Source organism: Opisthocomus hoazin, chromosome 6 (assembly GCF_030867145.1).
Source record: "Opisthocomus hoazin isolate bOpiHoa1 chromosome 6, bOpiHoa1.hap1, whole genome shotgun sequence".
NCBI lineage: Eukaryota > Metazoa > Chordata > Aves > Opisthocomiformes > Opisthocomidae > Opisthocomus > Opisthocomus hoazin.
Genome location: NC_134419.1, coordinates 28,568,550 through 28,590,806, shown reverse-complemented (window position 1 = coordinate 28,590,806; position 22,257 = coordinate 28,568,550). Strand labels below are relative to the sequence as shown.

The 22,257-nt window shown below is 55.1% G+C and overlaps 1 protein-coding gene across 1 annotated transcript; it reads left to right on the top strand.

Annotated features, from left to right (window-relative positions):
- Positions 1-797: 797 nt before the first annotated feature.
- HSD17B7 (hydroxysteroid 17-beta dehydrogenase 7) lies at positions 798-7,427 on the top strand. The gene is made up of 9 exons (XM_075422359.1): positions 798-867; positions 997-1,200; positions 1,279-1,371; positions 2,233-2,347; positions 2,842-3,036; positions 3,902-4,006; positions 5,327-5,383; positions 5,983-6,081; positions 6,466-7,427. Exons 1-9 carry the CDS (start codon positions 833-835, stop codon positions 6,559-6,561), a joined length of 999 nt encoding a protein of 332 aa, XP_075278474.1. The 5' UTR covers positions 798-832; the 3' UTR covers positions 6,562-7,427.
- Positions 7,428-22,257: the final 14,830 nt, after the last annotated feature.

The window sequence follows — 22,257 nt, the reverse complement described above, 5'->3', positions numbered from 1 at the left end:
GGTCGCCCCACACTGGTTGCCAAGCTCCTTGGGCGACAGGGAGGGTGCTCTGAGGCTCAGCATCCCCGTTGGGAGATGTCGCTGGGCACCACTGAAAAGAGTTTGGCCCCATCCTCCTGACATCCACCCTTGAGATATTTATAAGCATAGAGGCATGGACGGCCGCGGGTCAGCAGCATGTTGTGGCTCCTGGGGAGCAGCCCCGCTGCCCGGGAGGAGCTGGGGGCTGCTGTGCCCGTCCCCGGCTGTGCCACCGGCCCCGCCACGAGCACGCTGCACCCGGGATCTCCAGCGGGTCCTGCACACCCAGACACCTCCCCCACAGCCGCGCTGCGAAGTGAGGGCCTGGCGGCACCGCTTCTCAGCTGGAGAACGTGGCAACGGATGGGAGGTCTGAGCGTGCCATGGCCGCCTGTGGAAAGGCTGCCTGCTGCGGCTGTGGGGCACAAGGGGCCTGCTTCGGGGGGCTGGCAGGGCAAGGCAGGGCAGGGCAAAGGAAGGGCAAGGCAGGGCAGGGCAGGGCAAGTCAGGGCAAGGCGGCGAGCACCCGAGCAGCTCTGCGGAGTAGGCGGGCCCCGCACGGCGGGGGCGTGGCCTGTGCGGCGGGGGCGTGGCCTGAACCGTACGGGCGTGGCCTGTGCGCTGGGGCGGGTCCAAGGGGGCGTCTCCTGCCGCGCTCCGCCCCCTCCTCTCGGCCCACCATCACGCCACCGCCGGCGAGTTCCCCGCCCCTTCCGCGCGCGGCGATTGGCGAGAGCGGCGGGGCGGGGCGGGGCGTCGCGCGCGGGCAGCACTTATAGCGCGGGGGGGGCGGTGGGGAAGGAAGGGCGCGATGGAGCGGGTGGTGCTGGTGACCGGGGCCAGCGGGTGAACGGCGGGGACCGGGGGCGAACCGGGGACCGGGCGGGGGGGAGGAGGAGGAGCGGTGGCGGAGTGGGGCTGGGGAGAGCCGCCCCGTGCCGCTCGGCGCCGCGCCTGACCGCCGTCCCGTTTCAGCGGCGTGGGGCTGGCACTGTGCCGGCGGCTGCTGGAGGAGGACGGCCGGATCCACCTCTGCATCGCCTGCCGCAACGACCAGAAGAGCGAGGCCACGCGGGACCTGATCCTGGCCGACCACCCCGCCGCGCAGGTCTCCACCGTGGAAGTCGACCTGGGCAGCCTGGCTTCCGTCCTGCGCGCCGCCCGGGAGCTCCGCTGCAGGTAGCGGGTCGCCGGCCCCCAGCCCGCCGGGCCCACCCACCCCAGCCGCCTCTCACTCCCGTGCTCTTCCCTACGCAGGTTCCAGCGCCTGGACTTCGTCTACCTCAACGCCGGGATCATGCCCAACCCGCACGTCAACTTCAAGGCGCTCTGGCACGGGCTCCTCACCGGGTAGGAGATGTTGGGGGGGAGTCCGGTTCCCAGCGTGGGGGGGCTGGCAGCATCATCACGGCCGAGGCGGGCTGACTGGCCTGGCGTGGGGTGGGCTTGGTGGCTGGGTGAAGTGCTGGGGTGCTCCCAGGTGCCCTGTGATGCTTCTGATCCCTGCCGGGAGACCCCCTGCATGCGAGGGGAGGGCAAGAGCCCACCCAGAGCCTGGAGCTCCTGGCACGAGGCACCGTGGGTTGCTGGGGAGGTGGGGTTTGCTCCTGCTGGGTATCCTTACTGTCCTTTTGGTTCCACTGTAGGTTTTCGTACTTGTTCTCAGCTGTGGATCATGGTATTTTGTGAAGCTCATAGTTGATTATACAGTATATATACTATAAGCGCCATGATGATAAGCTTTGTTAATTATTCTATAAGTGTGATGGGGAAGATGAGCTAGGGAGCAGTTCCTTGCACTGAGTCTAACACAGCTGTTGGGGTGTTGAACACAGGCACTAGACTGCCTTCCTTATCCAAATCAGGCATGGCCCTAGGGCTTAGTTCCACACTGGAGCTTGATTTTTCTTTTCTGAACCTGAAACGGAAGAGCAAGACTGATTTTAATAGTATTTCACTGTGGTGAAGTGAAGGAAGAGACAAGTCTTCTCCAGCCTAGTCAGTATTGAGACACTGGCAAATAGAAGGGCTGGGATGCTCTGTAAAGTTTTTCCTTCTGTTTTTTTCATGGATTATTAGAGCCCTTGCAGGTGAAACTAGAGAGTATGTGTGGTGCCTGTGAGGTGAGGGATGCTTCTGAAGAACTGAAGCAGGGGACCAGTAGATGCCTCCCGGCACTGTTCCTCTCTATCTCCTGTCCTTGGCTTCCAGGAAGGTGCTGCACATGCTGACCACTGCGGAGGGCATAATGACCCAGACGGACAGGCTCAACGGAGATGGACTGCAGGAGGTGTTTGCTACCAACCTCTTCGGACACTTCATCCTGGTGAGGCCGCATGTGAAGATCGAGCCCTCGCGCTGGTGGTTGGTGTGGGTGGGGATGGGTACAGGCGGTACCGATGGATCGGCTCTGTCTTACACAGAGTGAGAGGGCAGAGGTCTTGGGCTTAGTTAAAATAGCAATAAATGGCGATAGTCGTTGTTGCGAGGGTTAATATAATTTCGAGGTTACTCTAGTTAGTCAGTGGGTGGAGGTAAACCATACGTGGTTCTCTCTGTCCAGGGCAAACACACAGACCTGGCCGTATGAAATTGAGCTGCTCAGCTGAGCTGTGTAACACAGCGGTGGCTGCTTGGAAAGGCTCCTGGTGGACCTTGGGCTGAAGTTGTACCCAAGCAGCGGCTGCTTCTGGCTAGTCTAGAGAAAGGTTGGCCAAGACTAGGAAAGCTGAGATAAGCTTGTGGCTCTTAAAGAACTGCAAAGCTGTACTGCAAGAGTTGAAGATTGCTGTGTTAGGTAAGTTAACAATTATTTTGCAGATTCGTCAACTGGAGTCTCTACTTTGCGGTAATGAAAAGCCCTCACGACTCATCTGGACTTCTTCCAGCAATGCCAGGGAGTCTGCCTTCAGCCTTTCTGACTATCAGCATGCCAAGGGCCAGGAATCATACAGTTCCTCCAAATATGCTACTGACCTGACAAGTCTGATTATAAACAGGAAATTTAATAACCAGGTGACAAGGGGGTTTACGTGTCTGAAGAAGCCTGATCAATTCCTACTATTTCTAATTATCATTACATTATTGTTACCAAATTGCCTTCATTCATAGCAATTGGTTATGTGGGTGGTGGAGAATCTGCCGGAGAGATTGCTTCTGGGGTTCTTGTTGGAAAAACTTCTGAAAGCAGAAGATTTTAGGAGCGGTCTCTACCTTGCAAGCTCTAGCTGTCTATTTAGACCAAAGAATTGGTCTTAAAGAGCAAAGAGCTGCTGCTCTTTTCAGGCATACCTGCCTGTCGGAGCAGGGCTGCTCAGGCACTGTTGCCTGCAAGCACTTGAGGTGCAGGCTCTGTCTGTCCTGATGGCTCCATGCTGCTGCTCGGGTTCGTCGTGCCGAGATGTATGAGCAACCTGTCTTCCCTGTTATGGGGGACTGCCGGATTTTGTTGGCGAGCTGCAGCCCTAGTCAGCTCTTTTGAAATGCTTCAGGAGAAAACAGTTTCATCCTAGAAGGCTGAACTCGTCTCTCTTAAAGGCGAGGTGAGCAGGCTGTGATTTGTGGGATGATTGCTGTTGCTGCTGAGCTGCATGTAGACTGCAACATGAGGCTGTGATGTGTTGGGATGCTGTGCCTGCTGCCTCGGGCTTGCATGAGATTCAACATGAGCGGCTCTGATTTGGACCTCTTGGAAATCACTACACTTACTCTCTCTGGCTCCTGGTAACTTCAGAGAGAAGAGCATCTGCTATTAAGTGGTCCCTATGCTCGCCTTCATGTTCCTGCTGAGAAGTGTTAGGAGGGAAGGAATATGATCATATGATCCATTCTTAAACTAATTGTTGTGTATTTGCACACTGACTCTGTTTATCCTCTGCAGGGTCTGTATTCCAGTGTTGTTTGTCCTGGTCTCGTTATGTCTAATATGACCTACAGGATTTTGCCAGTTTTTGTGTGGAAGCTGCTAATGCCCATCATGTGGTTGGTAAGCAGATCTCCTGGCCGGTTTTGGGTTGAGGTATCCCTGCTGTGATATGCTTCCATGCAAGTGATGTGCAGCATGCTTCTGGCTTCTTGCTGCCCACGCTGCTGTACCGTTCTTTCTCCTGTTGGACTGGGGAGGCTGGTGCCTCTGCAAACATTCCCTGTGGCACCTTGGGGCCACGATTTCCAAGCTGAGTTCAGAGGTTTGGTGCCCGGCGACAGGACAAAGGACAACAGGCACAAACTGAAGCAGAGGAAGTTCTATCTGAACATGAGGAAGAACTTCTTCCCTCTGAGGGTGACGGAGCCCTGACACAGGCTGCCCAGGGAGGTTGTAGAGTCTCCTTCTCTGGAGACATTCAAGACCCGCCTGGACAAGGTCCTGTGCAGCCTGCTCTGGGTGACCCTGCTTCAGCAGGGGGGTTGGACTAAATGACCCACAGAGGTCCCTTCCAACCCCGAACATTCTGTGATTCTGTGAACAGCCCTGCATGCAGAGCCAGGGCTCAGCTCCTCAGCCATAGCAGCGTTTGTCAAGGCTCCCCTTGGAAGGTTTGCCAGCCTGCTGTGGGCTTCTGAAACACCAGTATTTTGGTGCCAGCAGAGCTCAGGACAGAACTTGGCCCCTGTGCTGTGAAATGCTGTTGGTTTCTATAACAGACACTGTTTTTCAGTGTTCTTTCCATCCCTCTAGAAGGCAGTGCCTCCTGCTGTCCTCTTTCCATCCCTCTGGAAAGCAAAGCCTGGTGCTCTATTGCTGCTTCCCCAAAACTCTCCATGCCTTTCTTCCTTTGGGCTGCAGCTTTGCAGCTTTGCAACAGTTCTTGCATGCATGCTGCCTGCCTGCTCTGAGCATTGGTGCTGTTGCTGTGAGATTGGCCTTTCTGCTTAAGCTGCCCTGCCTGGCAGCAGCTGATCCTGATGGATCGTGTTCCTCCTGGCAGTGGAGAGGCAATGCCTTCTCGCTTGTCCTCAACACTGGCTGTACTGCAGATCCTCTCTGCCTCTTGCCTGGTGTGAGACCGTGGTCTCTCTTGAGACCATCCAAGAGGTGCCTGCAAGGCACACGCGTGGCCCATTGCCTCTTGTTTGGGGGGGGTGGTGGTGCACGGAGTGAAGCTCCCTGGTCTGGTGGGTGGCTCCAGAGACCAGAGTTACCTGTGATAAAGGGATGCTTTAGTCATAAGTGTGCTGTGCTAGCTGTAGTCAACTTTGAGAAGCGTTTCTTCCTCTGGTAGGTGATCTGGTGTGGCTGGGCTGCAGAGGGCTTGCCAAAGAAACCTTGGGCCAAAATACAGATTCTGTCTTCTTTTTCCCTCAGATCCGCTTTTTTGCCAAAACTTACACTCTGACACCGCATAATGGAGCAGAAGCTCATGTAAGTAGTTCACAACTTGATTTTGATATTCCTCCCTACTGGGTACCTCTTCCAGTGTCTGCTGGCTTGAATGAAGAGCCTCTCTGCCGGGCTGTGGTGGGTGGGTGCTGTATTTCCCTCCCCGAACAGCTTACAGCAATGAGTGCTGGGGGACCAGCTGTGACCAGGACTGGTCGCACAGGTGATGCTTTGTACCCTTCATCAGGTGACCATAAAAGAAACAATTTTGGAAAAACACTGTTCCTTCGCTCTCCATCAGGGAGAATGCTGCTCTCCCTGTTGGCAGTCAAGCAGCCACAGGGGGTGGAGGTGGGTTAACATGGCACAGCGTGCTTCAGGCATAGTAGTGAGCAAGTCTAGCCATGCGAACTGCTTTAGTGGTTTAGCAAGGGGGTATAAACATGGCTTACTGTTGGCTCAGGTGGCTCACAGCTGAGGGGAGCCAGCTCAGAACTTCTTCTCTAGGCATCAAGTCTTCCCCTGCTTGGTAAAAGCACCTGTGATGTGTTCCTCTGTGTCCCTTGGCAGTCTGGTCCTTGACTGCAGGCTTGGTTGGGGCACCGTGTGCTAGACCTGGTACATCTTTGTGCTCTTCCTAGGTGTGGCTGTTCAAACAGAAGCCGGAGTACCTGGATCCCCTTGTCAAATATCACAGCTGTACTTCTGGACTGGGGAAGAGTTATGTGGAGCCCAGGAAGGTAAATGGAGCAGCAGCCTACTGCTGCAGGGGACTTGGCTAGGGGTCTGCCATCTGCCTGGCGTGGAAGGGTTGGTGCCAAGGGTGTCTTGCGGATGGAGTGGAAACAAGATGGATGTTGAATGCTGATGTGGGGTTATCTGTGAGGTGTCCTAGAGTAACTCCTGACTTGGGCTGGAGTCTGGAAGACAGTGGAGATGAAGATTAGAATAGGATGAACGTGTAATGATGCTTCCCCAAAACGTGTTCTGGCTTGTGACCTCATGATAGATGCCTTTAGTTTCCTCTCTGTGAATGTAGAAGCTCTGGAGATACACCCTGCTATCCCCAGAGCTGCCCTCAGCATCTGTGCTGGTCTCACAGCGCCCTTCTTACTGTCTTCCAGATGGATGTGGATGGAGAAACTGCCGAGAAATTTTACCAAAAGCTGTTGGAACTGGAGAAGCAGGCTCTAGAGAGATACAGTGATCTCCTAGATTAAGTAAAGCCAGTCTCAGTGGGATAACAGTCTCATATTGGTAACATGGGCTTTCTTCATTCTGGTGCTGCTTGTGCTGCCTGCTGTGCTGCAGGCACATGGCTTGAGACTCCGTCTTCCTTCTTGACAGAAGGTGAACAGTTCCTGAGAATGGAAATGTGAAAACTGAAGAGAAATACTTTCTGGTATGGGACTCTTTTCTGGCATAAAACTGGAGACTTAGTGGGTGGAGACTGTCTTCACACAGTTGCAAAGCAGCATCTGCAAAAGCATGACTGAACTGTGCACAGTTCAGGAACAGCCCCAAAACATGTGGTTTAAATCTGGCTTAGTGCAGGAAAGGCAGTCTGGGGTGCCGCCCTGTGTCTTGGCTCTACCAGTCTTTCTAGGCTGCTCGAACATATTACCTGTGGCTAATCCTGAGGTACTTGAAGGCCCATCTTCAGAAGAGCTGCTCTTCACTTGTACAGCAAAGCTGGGGCTGGCTTTCCAGACGTGCTCAACAAGATTGAACCTTACTGGAAGTCAGGCTCTGCACAGCATCTGAAGCCGCGCTCCTGAAGACCTGGCCTGAGAAGCACACCCTGTGCCTCAACTGCGAGGACAGATGCCTTGCTGTCCCCTGGGTGTGGGGCCATATAGGTTCTAACCACAGCTGTCTGGGAAGACTGAAGCTGCTGATGTTAACCTGGGCTCAGGGCTAGTCTGCTCTGTTTGTAGCAAGAGAGGTTACCATGTTATTTTATCTATTTAACTGTCTTTTTATATAAATTTACTGTACCGAGTATTCTTCCTGTTGTCTATCTGGGGAGCTTCCCCAAGTACCTGGTGTACTTCAAATGCTGCAATGAATAAAGAACTGGAACTGGCTTGTCCTTGCTGCAGTGGTGTCTTCACTCCAATCACTGGCTGCTTTTGTCTTGAAGGGCTGGAAGGGAGGTTGGTTTGTCTTGTGCAAGAAGCCTGTGTGTGCCTGGGATGCGTCCAATCTGTGCTCTTCTGCCCTAGCAGAGCTGTTAACCACTTCTTTGGGTTTACTTGTTCCTTCTAGTTTATGAAAGATGTGAGTGTCGTCTGAAGACTTTGCTGTGGTTTTGTGTGCTGAGTACCTGTGGGGTGTCTCAGGCTGTTTCCCAGCCTGAGGCACTTGGGAGATGTAGATGTGTCTGGTGCTTGCTCACCCTGATGTGTCACATAATTACTGATTTAATGCTCCTGAGTAAGGGAGCATTGCGGTGTGCCCAGGAGCTTCCCTGGGGCTCAGGGGGCAGCTGTGCTGTGCAGCCCTGCAGCACCCTGGCCACGTTTGGGGGGGTCCCCAAGCTTGGGAGGTGCTGCTGGGGCTGGACGGCTCAGGGGTCTGTGTAGGAAACCACACAAGTGCAGAGCTGGCACCTGTGAGAATCCAGGCTCTGCAGAGGCTCTTCATTGAGTTGGCTCACAGGGATACAGATTTAAAGAATCTTGCTTTTGGGTTTTTTTGCTTCTTTCCACCCTCTGTTTTTCAGCATCTCTGCAAAGTAGAAGGGTGCTGCTAGCTTGGTGCTGTCTGCAGTAGAAATAGCTCAGTCTAGTCTGGGCTGAGCAGCACCTCTTGGCTCAGCCCTCGTGAATACCTGAGCTACCGGCACTGGTGTTGGTGGGAACGCCCTCTGATTTGGCCTGACGCTGGAACAGAGTGAGAAGGTGGCTGTTGTGGAGCGGTGCTTCCCTTGGCTATGGCTGTAGCTGTTCGGAGTTGTGAAGCAGGTTGGGGTGTGCTTACGTCGACCTTTATTTAAATGCAGCCTGGTCTGTCCCAGTAACAGATCTGGGTGCTGTGGCTTTGTTCAGCTGCGTCCTGAGACCCCCTGGGGCCAGAGCCCCCCCTTTCTGCTGCCGTTCCTTCTCCAGAGGGAAGGAGTCAGTGGCTGGCTGTCTCTGCAACTTGGTGTACTTGATCCCTATAGCAGTATTTGGCTCCTTGTTCTGGAGTGTAATTACGTGTGTCTTCTTGATTGGTTTTAGATGAGCATCTTGAACTTTGCTGTGCTTCTGCCCTGGGCTGCAGGAGGTATCATTCACCCTCTCCACTCTTAGTGTTCCCCACAGAGGCACTCAGTCATTCCTTATCGCGGCTCTGACTGCTCTCCGATAGCGCCTCTGCCTCCTGTTCCCTCTGCGGCGAGATAATGAAACAGCGAATGTTACTCAGAACAGTCTGACAACGCTGCGTGAAATGAGTGCCACTTACTGGGATGTGGGAAGGACAGGACGCTCATGCCGAGGTGTGCACGCGTATTGTTCTGTCAGCTGCACGCTGGCACTGTAGCTGTCAGTCCAAGGATTTAAACGCAGTAAGGTCACAGAATCACAGAATGGTAGGGGTTGGAAGGGACCTCTTTGAGTCATCTAGTCCAACCCCCCTGCTGAAGCAGGGTCGCCTATAGGTCTGGAGGTGCTAGAAGAGGTGGCTTTGAATAAGCGAGTATAGTTAGGAGCTGTCTGTTACACGAGTTTGTGGTTGGTTTTTTTTTTCCTAAAGCCTGGAATAAAGTGGCAAATTTCTAAGGTGGGCAGAGACTGATGACCATAGGTAGGACCTCTGAGGTTTTTTCTCAGGTGTGTGCCTGTGGGTTGAAATTGGGCTTTTATCAGGAGAAGTTGTGCCTGGTGAGATGGGGGTGAGTGGTTTTTGCCATGCAAAGGCTGGTGAAGGGAAAGGACATCTGATATACCACCACCAGTCATCGAGTCATCGAGTTATGCATGACATTGGTGTCAAGTAGAGCTATGAACAGGTTTCTGGGCTCATCTTAAAAGCACTCTGTAGCTCTCCGTTGAGAATTTGGGGTTCAGGGCTAGAGAAAAATTATGTTTCTGTCCTGTGATGCCTGTGCTCTGCCTGCTGCATGACTTAGTTTCACCTTAGTTGTTGTGAAGGCACCTGATGCACTATTACATCCTGGGAGATGCGAGTGTGGGGTTCAGTTCTGGGGGATCTGCTGCAGCACATGGTTGTGGTTGGGGTGGATCCAAAATGGCCTCTGGAGATCTCTAGCTCAGCTTCCTGCTCAAATAGAGTTACATGAAGAAGCAACAAAACGTGCTAAAGCACAAGCTGAGCCCTAGAGAGATGGGACGACCTGGGACGATGGGATAATGCTCATGGTTTCCCATGAGTTTGGTGCTGCATGGGGCTGGAGATAAACAATCTCTCTTCAGTTGGAGCAGGTGCTCTGGCATCCTACAGCACTTGTCACAGGACCCCACTTCTCTTTAGGGGTTTCTGCCTGCTTTTGTGACCCCAGGCATTGTTGTCCATGCCCTTCTGTAGGAGGAAATTTGGCCGTGCTCAACCTCACCGTCTGGTCCTCTCCTCCATGTTGTGAGAAGCTGGACACCTTTTCATCCAAAGGATGGGATTGTTCTGTGAGATGGGAACTGTAACCATCTCTCAAGTTTCATCTTTCATCCTGAAAGCACAGGTAGGACCTGGTGCCTTTAAATGGAGACTGCCCACAGGGCCGGGGGTGGCTCGGTTTTTTGTGCCCTCTGTGAACTTTGCCTGGTGCATCTGGCCCAAGGGGTGCGGTGCCACCTGGTTTGGCTGCCCACCGCCCAAGTGACTGCAAACAGAGCTGGCCGATGATTTGGAGTTGCCAGTCTGCAGGGAGGGATGGCTTCTCACGCCCTGCTCTTGGCTAATAGACGCCTATGCATGGAGCTTAATCTCCCAGCTAATCCCTTTCAGCCGGCAGGCACATCCAGGCATGAACACAGTCATGGAGAAACAGCTACTGGGTCAAGGAGAGCTGGTAGATACGTGCATCTGCCAGCCTCTTCCCAACGCGCCCCTGTCCCCTCGTTCTCACTTGCTGAGGTAGCAGAGGCACTGCTGATGCCATTGCCTGAGTCAGGTGCCTCCGCCGAGGTCGTGCACGTGGAGTTGTCAACCCTTTGTGTAACGAAAACAGGTCCTGCCTGGAGCATGTGGCAGAGCCGGGGGTGACGCAGGGCTGAGAGAAATGGCAGGCACGGGATGGGGGAAGAGCCAGCAGTGGCAGCTGTGAGTCAGCGCTAAGACAGGAGCTTTCTGTTCGTGGTCCTTGGATATGGAGCTTTCCAGAAATGCTCTGGGACAGGTCTTGGGTGAACACTCATTGAGGTTGCTCTGTGACATCCTGCGCAATCGGGCTGTGCGATCTAATACCTCATCATCATGCCTCATCCCGAGTCACCGGTTTCTTCTCTTCATCAGCAAACGGGTTGCCTTGCTCTGAGTCCTCCATTGCTTTACTGCTCAGCTGGCTTTCAGCTATGTAGGGCACCAATAATAGGAGCGTGGGTGGGAACTCCAAGGGAGGAGAAAGCCTGAGACTGATGCAGCAGGGCTGGATAACCTTTGCCTCTCCAAGATGGGAAGGCAATGGGATTGAGGGAAACAGCAAGGACCAGCATGTGTCCTTGTAGACAGGGGTGGATGTGATACAGCCAGCTTGTGTAGAAACATCCAGGGTTAACCTTTGAATGGCAACTTTGGTGTTGAAAGTGCTTGGAGGAGAGCTGCCCAGAGGGGCTGGGAGGAGAGGAGAGGTGTAGACGTAGCTCTGACGTAGCTGGGTGAGAAACAGGGAGTGGAAACCCCTCTGGGAGTGTTGCAGGAGCGTGATGGGTCTATCTGGCAGGGAAGAACCAAGGGGGACATGGGTCCGAGTGGGTTTCACTGAGAATGGGCAAAATGTAGAGTCCCAGGAAGTTTTTGGCTGGGAGGAAGCTCTCTCACCTCCAGCCAGTCCTGCTCGCAGTGGGGATGGCCTCATGGCTGGACCAGGCAGCTCAGGGATGTGTCCAGGTGAGTTCTGAAGCCTCCAGGGATGAAGACCCCACAGCCCCCCTGGGCCCTGTCCTGGGGCTGCTCCCACACACCACCCCGCTTTGCAGCTTCCCAGGGGAGAGAGTAAGGCTGAATTGCTTGAATGATGAGATGTTGGAGGCTCGGGGCAGATGTATGCCATATGTCCAAGCAAATGGGAAAGACCTAAGAGAGACAAGACTGCCTACAGGGTCAGGGAGGGTTTTCAGTGTTGCTTTGCAAAACGCGAAGCTGTGCCCACAGGAGAATCACAGAATCACAGAATAGTAGGGGTTGGAAGGGACCTCTGTGGGTCATCTAGTCCAACCCCCCTGCCGAAGCAGAAACAGAATCACAGAATGGTAGGGGTTGGAAGGGACCTCTGGGATGATCTAGTCCAACTCCCCTGCCAAAGCAGGGTCACCTAGAGCAGGCTGCACAGGATCGCATCCAGATGGGTCTTTAAGTTCTACAGAGACGGAGACTCCACATCCCCTCTGGGCAGCCTGTGCCATTGCTCCGTCACCCTCAAAGTCAAGAAGCTCTTCCTTGTGTTCAGATGGAACTTCCTCTGCTTCAGTTTGTGCCCATTGCCCCTCATCCTGTCACCAGACACCACTGAAAAGAGTCTGGCCCTGTCCTCTTGACACCCACCCTTAAGATATTTATAAGCATTTATAAGGTCCCCTCTCAGCCTTCTCTTCTTCAAGTTAAACAAGCCCAGCTCCCTCAGCTTTTCCTTGTAGGAGAGACGCTCCAGTCCCCTCCTCATCCTTGTAGCCCTTGGCTGGACTCTTTCCAGTAGCTCCTCAACTTTCTTGAAGTAGGGAGCCCACAACTGGACACAGTACTCCAGATGGGGCCTCACTATGGCAGAGTAGAGGGGGAGGAGAACCTCCCTTGACCTGCTGGCCACACTCCTCCTAATGCACCCCAGGATCCCATTTGCCTTCTTGGCAACCAAGGCACACTGCTGGCTCATGGTCATCTTGTCATCCACCATCACTCACAGGTCCCTCTCCGCAGAGCTGCTCTCCAGCAGGTCCACCCCAAGTCTGTAATGGTGCATGGGGTTGTTCCTCCCCAGGTGCTGCACTTGCCCTTGTTGAACTTCACCAGGTTCTTCACCGCCCAACTCTCCAGCCTGTCCAGGTCTCGCTGAATGGCAGCACAGCCTTCCGGTGCATCAGCCACCTCTCCCAGTTTTGTCTCATCAGCAAACCTGCTGAGGGTACACTTTGTCCCTTCATCCAGGTCGTTGATGAATAAGTTGAACAAGACTGGGCCAGTACCGAGCCCTGGGGGACACCACTAGTTACAGGCCTCCAACTAGACTCAGCGCCGCTGATCACAGCCCTCTGAGTTCTGCCATTCAGCCAGTTCTCAATCCACTTCACTGTCCACTCATCCAGCCCACACTTCCTGAGCTTCCCTAGGAGGCTGTTATGGGAGACAGTGTCAAAAGCCTTGCTGAAGTCGAGGTAGGCAACACCCACTGCTCTCCCCTCGTCTAACCAGCTAGTCAGGCCATCATAGAAAGCTATCAGATTGGTCAAGGATGATTTCCCCTTGGTGAATCCGTGGTGACTACTCCTGGTAACGTTCTTTTCCTCCACTTGCTTAGAGATGACATCCAGAATGAGCTGTTCTATCACCTTTCTGGGGACAGAGGTGAGGCTGACTGGCCTGTAGCTCCCTGGGTCCTCCTTCTTGCCCTTTTTGAAGACTGGAGTGACATTGGCTTTCCTCCAGTCCTCAGGCACCTCTCCTGTTCTCCAGGACCTTTCAAAGATGATGGAGAGTGGCTCAGCAATGACATCTGCCAGCTCCCTCAGCACTGCTGGGTGCATCCCAGCGTGGCCCGTGGATTTGTGGGTGTCCAGTTTGCTTAAATGCTCTCTGACCATGCCTTCCTCAAACAAGCAAAGGTCTTCCTTTCTCCAGGCTTTCTCTCTTACATCCAGGGAATGCGATTCCTGAGGGCCAGCCTTAGCAGTAAAGACTGAAGCAAAGAAGCATTCAGTAGCTCTGCCTTCTCTGCATCCTCTGTCACCAAGACACCCGCCTCATTCAGCAGCGGGCCCACATTTTCCCTAGTCTCCCATTTGCTACTGGTGTATTTGAAAAGCCCTTCTTGTTGTCTCTGACATTCCTCAGCAAATTTAATTGCAGGTGGGCCTTAGCCTTCCTCGTTGCTTCCCTGCGTGCTCTGACAATATTCCTGTATTACTCCCAAGTGGCCTGTCCCTCTTTCCACATTCCATAGACCTTTCCCTTCCATTTGAGTTTTGCTAGAAGCTCTTACTTATCTATGGAAGTCTCCTGCCTCCTTTGCCTGATTTCTTACCCATGTGGATGCACCGATTGTGAGCATGGAGGAAGTGATGCTTAAATCGCAAGCAGCTGTCTTGGACACCCTTACCTTCTAGAGCCCTGACCCATGGGATTCCTCCAGGTAGGTCCTTGAAGGGGCCAAACTTAGCCCTGCTGAAGTCCAAGGTTGTGATCCTACTTACTGCCCTGCTTCCTCCATGCAGGATCCTGAACTCTACCAGCTCATGGTCACTGCAGCCAAGGCTGCCCCCAACCTTCACATCCTCAACCAGTCCTTCTTTATTTTGTCAGCACAAGGTCCAGCAGCGCTCCTCCACCACCTGTGTGAAGAAGTTATCACCAATGCTCTACAGTAACCTCCTGGGCTGTGTGTGCCTGCCTGTGTGGTCTTTCCAGCGGGGGGGGGGGGGGGGGGGGGGCGGTGATTGAAGTCCCCCATGAAAACCAGGGCCTGTGATTCTGAGGCTGCTTTCGGCTGTCTGTAGAAGGCCTCATCGCCTTCCTCTTACTGGCCAGGTGTAAACACACATAATAGTGTCATCCATATGAGCCTGTCCCTTAATTCTCACCCATAAGCTCTCAACTCGTTCTTCATCAACCCCTAGGCAGAGCTCAATATATTCCAGTTGCTCCCTCACATAAAGAGCAACTCCACCACCTCGCCTTGCTGGTCTGTCTTTCCTAACAAGTACGTAGCCGTCCATGACAGCATTGCAGTCATGCGACCTGTGCCACCATGTCTCTGTAATTGCAGTGAGATCATGGCCTCGCGACCACACACAGATCTCTAGTTCTTCCTGTTTATTCCCCATGCTGCGTGCATTGCTGTAGAGGTATTTCAGAGAGGCAATAGAGCATGCAAAGAGGTAATTGAGCACGCAGCTTTGAAGGGGAACTGGTGGATGCGTTCAGGAACAGCTTGTGAGAAGAATCAGAATGAGTAGTAAATCCTTTATCTAGCTCATCAGTAGATGCTCTTGTGTAAGAGCAGAGCCTGAAGTGGCTGTGGTGCTGTAATTAATATTTTTTGGCATCAGTGATCGGTGAGAGGAGCCTGGGAAGGCTCCCCTGCCAGAAACCTTGTTGCAGATGCAAGGTTTTTTATCAAACCAAAGTGCTAGCAGGGGAGACTACAGGGCAGCCAGATGAACGACCAGGGATGGATGACATTCGTCTTGAGGCAAAGTAGCTGAGCTGGTCGCTGTGCGTTCATTTCTCCCGTAAAACTGCCTCAAGCAATGGAACAGGAGAGGTGGCTGGACACCCAGCCTGGGGTCAAACTGTGCAAGGTCTTGCTGCAAAGCAGCGCAGATGCTAAACACTTATGTAGGATCCTCTTTCTCGAAAGAGAAGCTACTGAAGACAAAGATGACCTCGGGGTGCACCGGGGAGGCACGGCTCCAGTCTTGCCCTGCTCTTTGTTTCTGTTGGTGTCAGCAGAAGCTTTGGTTGGTTTGGTCTGGTTCAGCGTGCATCTGCCTGCGGGAGCAGTGTCACCTGCCTCTGCTCCTTGAGCCGTGCTCTGCAGAGGACGGTGGCAGCAGGAGGCACGTGGCAGTCTGGCAGGGAGGAGGTGGCAGGGTGTCCAGGGCCATCCCTAGGGTGGGCGGCATGGAGAGACCCCCCCAGTATCCCTGCTTTGGTACTACAGCATGGAGACGGCACGTAGTGCCACCTCCAGCTCAGCATCATGGGCTGAACACAGTCCCATCCTCAAGGGACAGCAGTGACCTTATCAGCAGGGGTATTCAGCCAGTCTCTACAAGTGGCTGTGTGGGACAGGGCTGAGAGGACAGCCATGTTTTTGAGCATCATATTCAGCTCCAGAGACCTAGGCATGCTCGCCCACGGCTCAGGTACTCCTGAGATTCACCTCTGAAGTAGTTCCATGAGTTGCTGTGGCCTGCACCTCTCTGGGAAGCACAGGGCTGGTGCAGCAACACCTCATGTCCTTGTCATCTGAATAGATGGTGGCTCATCTGTGGTAAACCAGTAAAAGCCAGACCTGCTGAGATGGTTTGGACAAGTCATTTCCAAGTCACGGCACGTGGAGGCTGCAGGGATGCTGCTCTGCACCCGCCAACACCACAGAGCCCATGGACATGTGCTGCATGGCCTTCAGGGACCGGTGAGCTATTAATGGTGTTAAAATGCAGTAACACTGCTCAGGAGTGGAGCAGATCCTCATACTACGTACCCACAGTCTGCCTGTCAGCAGCTGCCACAGCTTGGGGGTCAGGAGAGCTGAGTCACATCCTTGCCTTGAGTTCCCTGGATACCTCTTAGCAGGTCATGGATTCCTTGGCCTTGGGCAGCTCTTGGGTTGACTCAGGCTCTTCCTGCTGTGCCCAGCAGCTCCCCAGTCAGCTCATGATAGGCATTTTTGTGTGGAGAGTGACGTGTTGTCACCTGGGTCGAGCTGCATGACCAGGAGCAGGCAGGGGGGGACCACAGGGGTCCATGGGATAGCAGAGGTGTTGGAGAACAGAAAGGGTTGGGGGCAAGCTGTGAGGATGGCTCCGTCTCTGTGCTAGCTGCCAGGCAGTGGCAGAGATTGAGGTCAGTGAAGTTAAGGAGAGGAGGCCGTAGCATGCACATCGCCTCGTGTTTAGGATGGAAGGGAACACCAGATCTGAGGTCGGAGAAGTTGGATTAATTTTGTATACAGGCAGTGGGCAGAGTCTCCAGACATTTTGCTGTAAACTCACTGGAGTGTTGATGACAAGGGCTTCTGCAGGTCCCTTGTCAGGGATGTCCCTCTGGAGCAGGACTAGCACCAGCACTAATAACCCACTTCTCTGTTCCCTGCTGCTACAGGGCCGCATGGTGCTGGTTACATCCCTGGGCTTTCCTGCTCCCCTTTCATGCCCTGAGTTATGAGACTTTGGGGTTCAGGGGTCTTATGTGCTGGCCTTGCAGTTTGCACCTAAGGTAAGAAGTCCATCCTCATGCCCAGACACCTTCTGTAGGGTGAGCTCTCTCCAAGTGGGAAGATGTTCCAGAGTAGCATAGCCCCGGGGTGCTTGGCCATGGGGACATCCACCATGAAGCTCCTTGCTTTGCACAGGATGGGCGTGTTGGCAGCTGCCTTGTCACATAGCAGGACTTTTGGGGACCCCTCCGCCATCTGCAGGCAGACCAGAAGCCAACAGAGGTCCCGTGGCTGTGAGGGAAGCCGGCCAGTCATAGGAGCATCTCCCAGTTTGTCTCCCACAGCAGACACTGGGACTGAACTTTTGCCTTGGTGTCATCAAGCCCTTGAGCCAGTGAACTGCCTGCCAGCGTGCCGGCCTAGCCCAGCAGAGAGCTCTCGCTAGATGCCAACGAGCTGACTCAGTCCTGCAGACACCAGCAGCTTCTTCCTTCACACTTCATCAACAAAGCCCTCGGTGAGTTTGATGGCTCCTGCACAGCATTTAATGAGAAGGGGCTGTGAGGGAGGGACATGTCTTCTGGGAGATGTCGCTTCTCAGTGTGCACTGTTTTTCTCTATCCATGGAGGCTGAGAGCTGGGTCCAGCCTCTGCTCTACAATCTTTTCCCAAACTCAAGGACAACGCTGTTGGAGCGTAGAGCAATAGTGTTGGCAATGATATAGGGGAGAAGGGTGAGCACACAGTCAGAATGGTGGGATTAGAGACTGGTGGGATGGAGGTGTCTTCTGAAATGTCCCTTGGGTCACCCATGAGGCTGCAGGATGCTCAGTGAGGCATGGGCATCTGCCACGGTGGAGCGAGCTGCTGTTGTTATCCCAGGGCAAGCAGGGAGCGTCCTGGGACAGGTTTGGTGGTGCTAGGGCTGGTTCTATTCCCGGATATCCTGCCAGGGGCACCTCACCGGTGGGTGCTGCTGGCACGTGGTGGCTGTGTCCTGGAGAGACCTGCCCCAGCACATCCACCCTGTTTGTTCAATCACATGCCCTGAATGCTGCAGGTCCAGCTGATGCTCCCTGCTCACCGACTGGTGAGCTGAGCTTTGTAATTAGTTGCAACAGGACCTGCCAACATTCCTTGTGACCCAGACATGTGCCAGGGAGAGATATCATGCCTTCATCAGCTCTTGCTAATCCCCAGTTTCCCCCCACCTTTTCCTCTTGACTACGCCCAGGTCTCCCTCTCTGAGATGCTCAGCAGTGACACGATCGCTGCAGGCCAAAGGTTAGCTTTTGCGGTGTTCAGCAGAGCACCAATATGTGAGGTGTGGGTCCTACCATAGCATCCTGGACACCACGAGAGCACTGCTTGGAGCAGGACAGGCAGTCCGTCCTGGACCTTACCCGTGCTTGCTGTGCCAGCACTGCCAAATGCTGACCACCAGCAGCTTCTGCAGGGGCTGGCTGGGGTGTGCAAAGCTCTCCCCACATTTCGCTGCACAGCCCATGGCCCCTGACCTCTCAGGTCCATGGTTCAGCTCAGGAGATAGCGGAGCAGGGTCTTAACGAGAGGGACATCCCAAGACGGGTGTCAGAGTGGCTGGGAGCTGTGGAGGACAGCCAGGCTGGTTTTCCCAGACCCAAAAAGACTGAAGGCAACCAGTCCTCAGAGACTCAGTTTTTGCCCAGGTTGGAGATTTCCCCAGAAAATCCTGGTGGGGTTTTCTGTCTGGGAGACTGGAACAGAAGGTTGTGATTCCTTGATTTGCCCAGGTGCGAGTAGCACCGTGGTCCCCACCCCGAGCCCTGCTCATCCCTGGCCCCTGTCCTTTGCAGGGCTGCTCTGAGCGTGGCTGGGTCAGCCCGGAGGCAGGGGAGCCGGGGCAGGTGGGAAGGCGTGAGCCCAAGGTGCTACAGCCAGGTCTGCGTGGAAGTTTTTCTGTCCTTCCGACCTAGCCTGTTAAATCACAGTTTCTGTCTGCAGATCGCTTACGTTGTGTTTTCAGCTGGAAGTTCATTTCTGGAGGTGCTGCTTTTCATGACTCTGCTGGTTTTTGTGAGAGTCCATGCGATGTGCACGGGTGCAGACGGGTTGCTCGTGCAGCCTTCGCGCGAAGGGCAGTGCGAGCACACGGGTGCGGTGCCCGGGGACGCGGGTGCTGCAGTGCGTCCCCTGCACAGCCCTTCCCATCACAGCCTCTGCCAAGGGTGGGATGTGCTGATCAGCTCCTGATGGCCCAGAAGCCGAGGGGCTGCTCACACCCCCCTGTGTGTCCGGGTACTGATGGAGCAGCCGGGGCAACGTGCGGGAGTGCTGGAAGCGTGCTGATGTGGCAGGGCTTCGGCGTTGGTTAAGTGGCCTCAAAACCCGGGGACGGTCTTGCACAGCCCTGCGCAGCGGGGAGGACACGTTGTGCTGCTGCGATGTGCATGCTCAGGGTGATTTATATTTTGAAACACAGCGACGTGGAACCTCGCCTTGATCACTGGAGCTCGGCCAGGTTTAATTACAGCATGCGGTGGGGACTGGTGCAAACATCTGGCATCTCAGGGAGGCACGATGCGTACAGCTGCATCCCTGCGCCCAGGAGGAAGGCTGGTATGAGCTGAGGGATGAGAGGGACGGATATCTCTGGCTTTTTTTGTTGTCTTTCATGCTGCTCAAAATGGGCTCCTAACCAGACCAGGCACAAGTTTGCTTAAAGTTCTCTTAAACCCAGCTTTAAGCTGCTCTCGTAAGCTCCTACCAGGCTAAACAGACCTGCCTAGGAAGTCTGGGGCTCATCCCCACCAGCTAGTCCATCTGACACAGCATGACACTCCTGGCCTGCTCTAGTTTTTAAAAAACACTTTTTTAAAGTTTTATTATTATTAAGACATATTTTTAAATACATCTCCTATTCTGGCCTGGACAGACCTCCTCTGCCTGCCCAGGGCTTGCTGAAGGAGGAGTGCTGAATGGTCAGCCTTGACACCGTCGTGCCTCAGGGCTGACACGGGTTGGACAGCCTCAGAATGGCGTGGTTTCCAGGGCACGTGTCTCTTCACCCAGGTCTCGTTAAACATAAACACAAGTACCACTGCTGAAGTCAACAGGGAAACCTCAAATTGCTGTGCAACTCAGGGTCACATCACGAGCTTTCCTGTCCGGTCACGTTACTCCACGGGATGGATTTCTTCCTTCAGCGGGTGGAGGTAGGAGGGCGCTTCCATCACCCTGGGCACCTGCAGCAAAGTTTCATGGAGCTGTTGCACGAGTGACTGTCACTGCTTGCTGCGGCCCCTGCTGCCATCCAGCCGCGTGCTGTCCCCAGGTAAGCGGCATCTGTTGAGTCCACCTCTCACTTCAGATGCTCAGATCTCTCTCTGCTGGCCCTTGGCAGCTACAGGAGCATTGCCTTCACCAGCCCCTGGCCATTGCGGGCAGCGGGCACTGAGCTGTGGAGCCCAGGGACAGGATGGCGTACTGCACCAGCCTCTTTCTATACGCGACCTCTGGAAGGCACAGCTGGACTAGATATAGTGCCTCGCAAAATCCAGCATGGGAATGCTGATGAGGAGACCTGCCTCCCATAACCTTGGTCTCTCTCAACAGGATGTGATGCTGCGACCTGGGGCCGTGGCACCAAAAGCCACACGAGCTGAGGCCGCAGGGAGGTTCTGGGAAGAGCTGCAGCATGTGCCAGGGCTGTGCAAGTACCAACCACAGCCTGCAGCTCACCTCTGGGCCAGACAGCAAGGACATGTCCCACCCGGGGATGCACAAGGACATGTCCCACCCGGGGATGCTAGGTACCGCTCGGCTTTTGTCCCTCAGTGAAGACACTGCATAAGGAGCGGCTGACGTGCCGGAGGGTTGTGCTGCCGTCCAGAGCCAGGCTAGAGAAAGGGGCTGACAGGGACCTCACCCAGTTCAACACAGGGAACTGCAAAGTCCCGCGCCTGGGGAGGAACAGCCCCGAGCACCAGCACAGGCTGGGGGCCACCCAGCTGGAAAGCAACCCGGCCGAGAAGGCCCTGAGGGTGCTGGTGGACACCACAAGCCAGCGACCGACGTGCCGCTGCGGCGCGGGCTGCGAATGGTGTCCTGGGCTGCGCTGGGTGTGCTGCGAGGTGGTGCTTCCGCTCTGCTCAGCACCGGAGAGGCTGCTCTGGGGTGCCTTGTCCCGTTCTGGGGACAGGAGAGACTTGGGCGTACTGGAGAGAGCCCAGCAGAGGGGCACTGGGGTGGCGAGGGGGCTCCCGAGAGGGAAGGCCGAGCGAGCTGGGACGGCGCAGCCCGCAGCCGGCTCCGGGGGGGTCACGGCAGGCCAGCGCCGGCTCCCCGCCCCCGGCACGAAGCCGTTTCACGGCAACGGTCTTTACCGGGTGAGAGCCCGAGCGCCGGGGCCGCGGTGCCACGCGGTGGTGCTGCGGGCCCGCCTAGCGGCCCCGGGAGCCTCGGCCCCGAGCCTCGGGGGGGCTGCGCGGCCCGCCCTGCTCGGCAGCCCCCACAGCGGAGCGAACCGCTCGCTGGGTCACAGCCGGCGGCGCTGGAGGGGACCTCTGGGGATCACCCGGTCCGACCCCCTGCCGAAGCAGGGTCACCCAGAGCAGGCTGCACAGCACCGCGTCCAGGCGGGGTTTGCATACCCCCAGAGAAGGAGACTCCACAGCCCCTCTGGGCAGCCTGTGCCAGGGCTCCGTCACCCTCAGAGGGAAGAAGTTCTTCCTCACGTTCAGACGGAACTTCCTGTGCTTCAGTTTGTGCCCGTTGCCCCTTGTCCTGTCGCTGGGCACCACTGAGAGGAGCCTGGTCTCCCTAGACCTAGCATCGCCATCAGCCCGAATCCGAAGCCCCCCACCACCGTCCCCATGCCCTGACTTGGCCCATAACAGCACAATCTCCCTGCTGCCTGTGCCTCTGACCGGGCACTGCCCAGAGCAGCACAGGGAGCTGCGAGGTGCACAAGGGCACGCTTTCCTCAGGGGGACTTCGCGGGGGGGTGGGCAGGCTTTTTACCCCCACAGCTCCAGGCACAGAGATGCTCTATTGATGAGACGTGCTGTTAGATTGCCGTTTTTCCCAGACCTGGTGGTGTTTCCACTTGTGGCACCCGGAGAGCACCGTCTGCGTGCTTCCTCGGGCAGCCCCAGCTTTGCGTGAGACCAGTTGCACAGAATGGGGCCGGGCCTGGGGACGCTGGGGCCTCCAGCTCAGGCCAGGGTCTGGGCCAGCCTTCTTCAGCAAGGCAGAAAAGCCAGAGCCACGCTTGCTTGCTCCACTACTCCCCCTCTGTCTGTGGGTTTGTCTTTTTTTCTTGAAGGGGGGACGTTCAGACTTTAGAGATGACCGCAGTGAACCCAGACTGCCTGCCACTGTCTCCTCTGGCCTCCAAAGGACAGGCTTAAACTTCTCGTTAACCCAAGCTAAATACCACCAGAAGGGCTTTCTTCCCCTTATAAAGAAAACAAATCAACAAAGGATGTCAGTAATATGTGAAATCCTTCCTTTTTGGTTTGAAATACTGTAGTCAATCTGTTTTCCTTCTTTTTCCAGCCTGTGAAAGTGACCGTTGGGAAAAGGCTCAAAAAGTCAGAGGTGCTGCTTGCCATGGGACCTCTCGGGGCTGCTCTCAGCTGCTAGTCCTGACGGTGACATGGCTGCTTGGGAGTTCGGT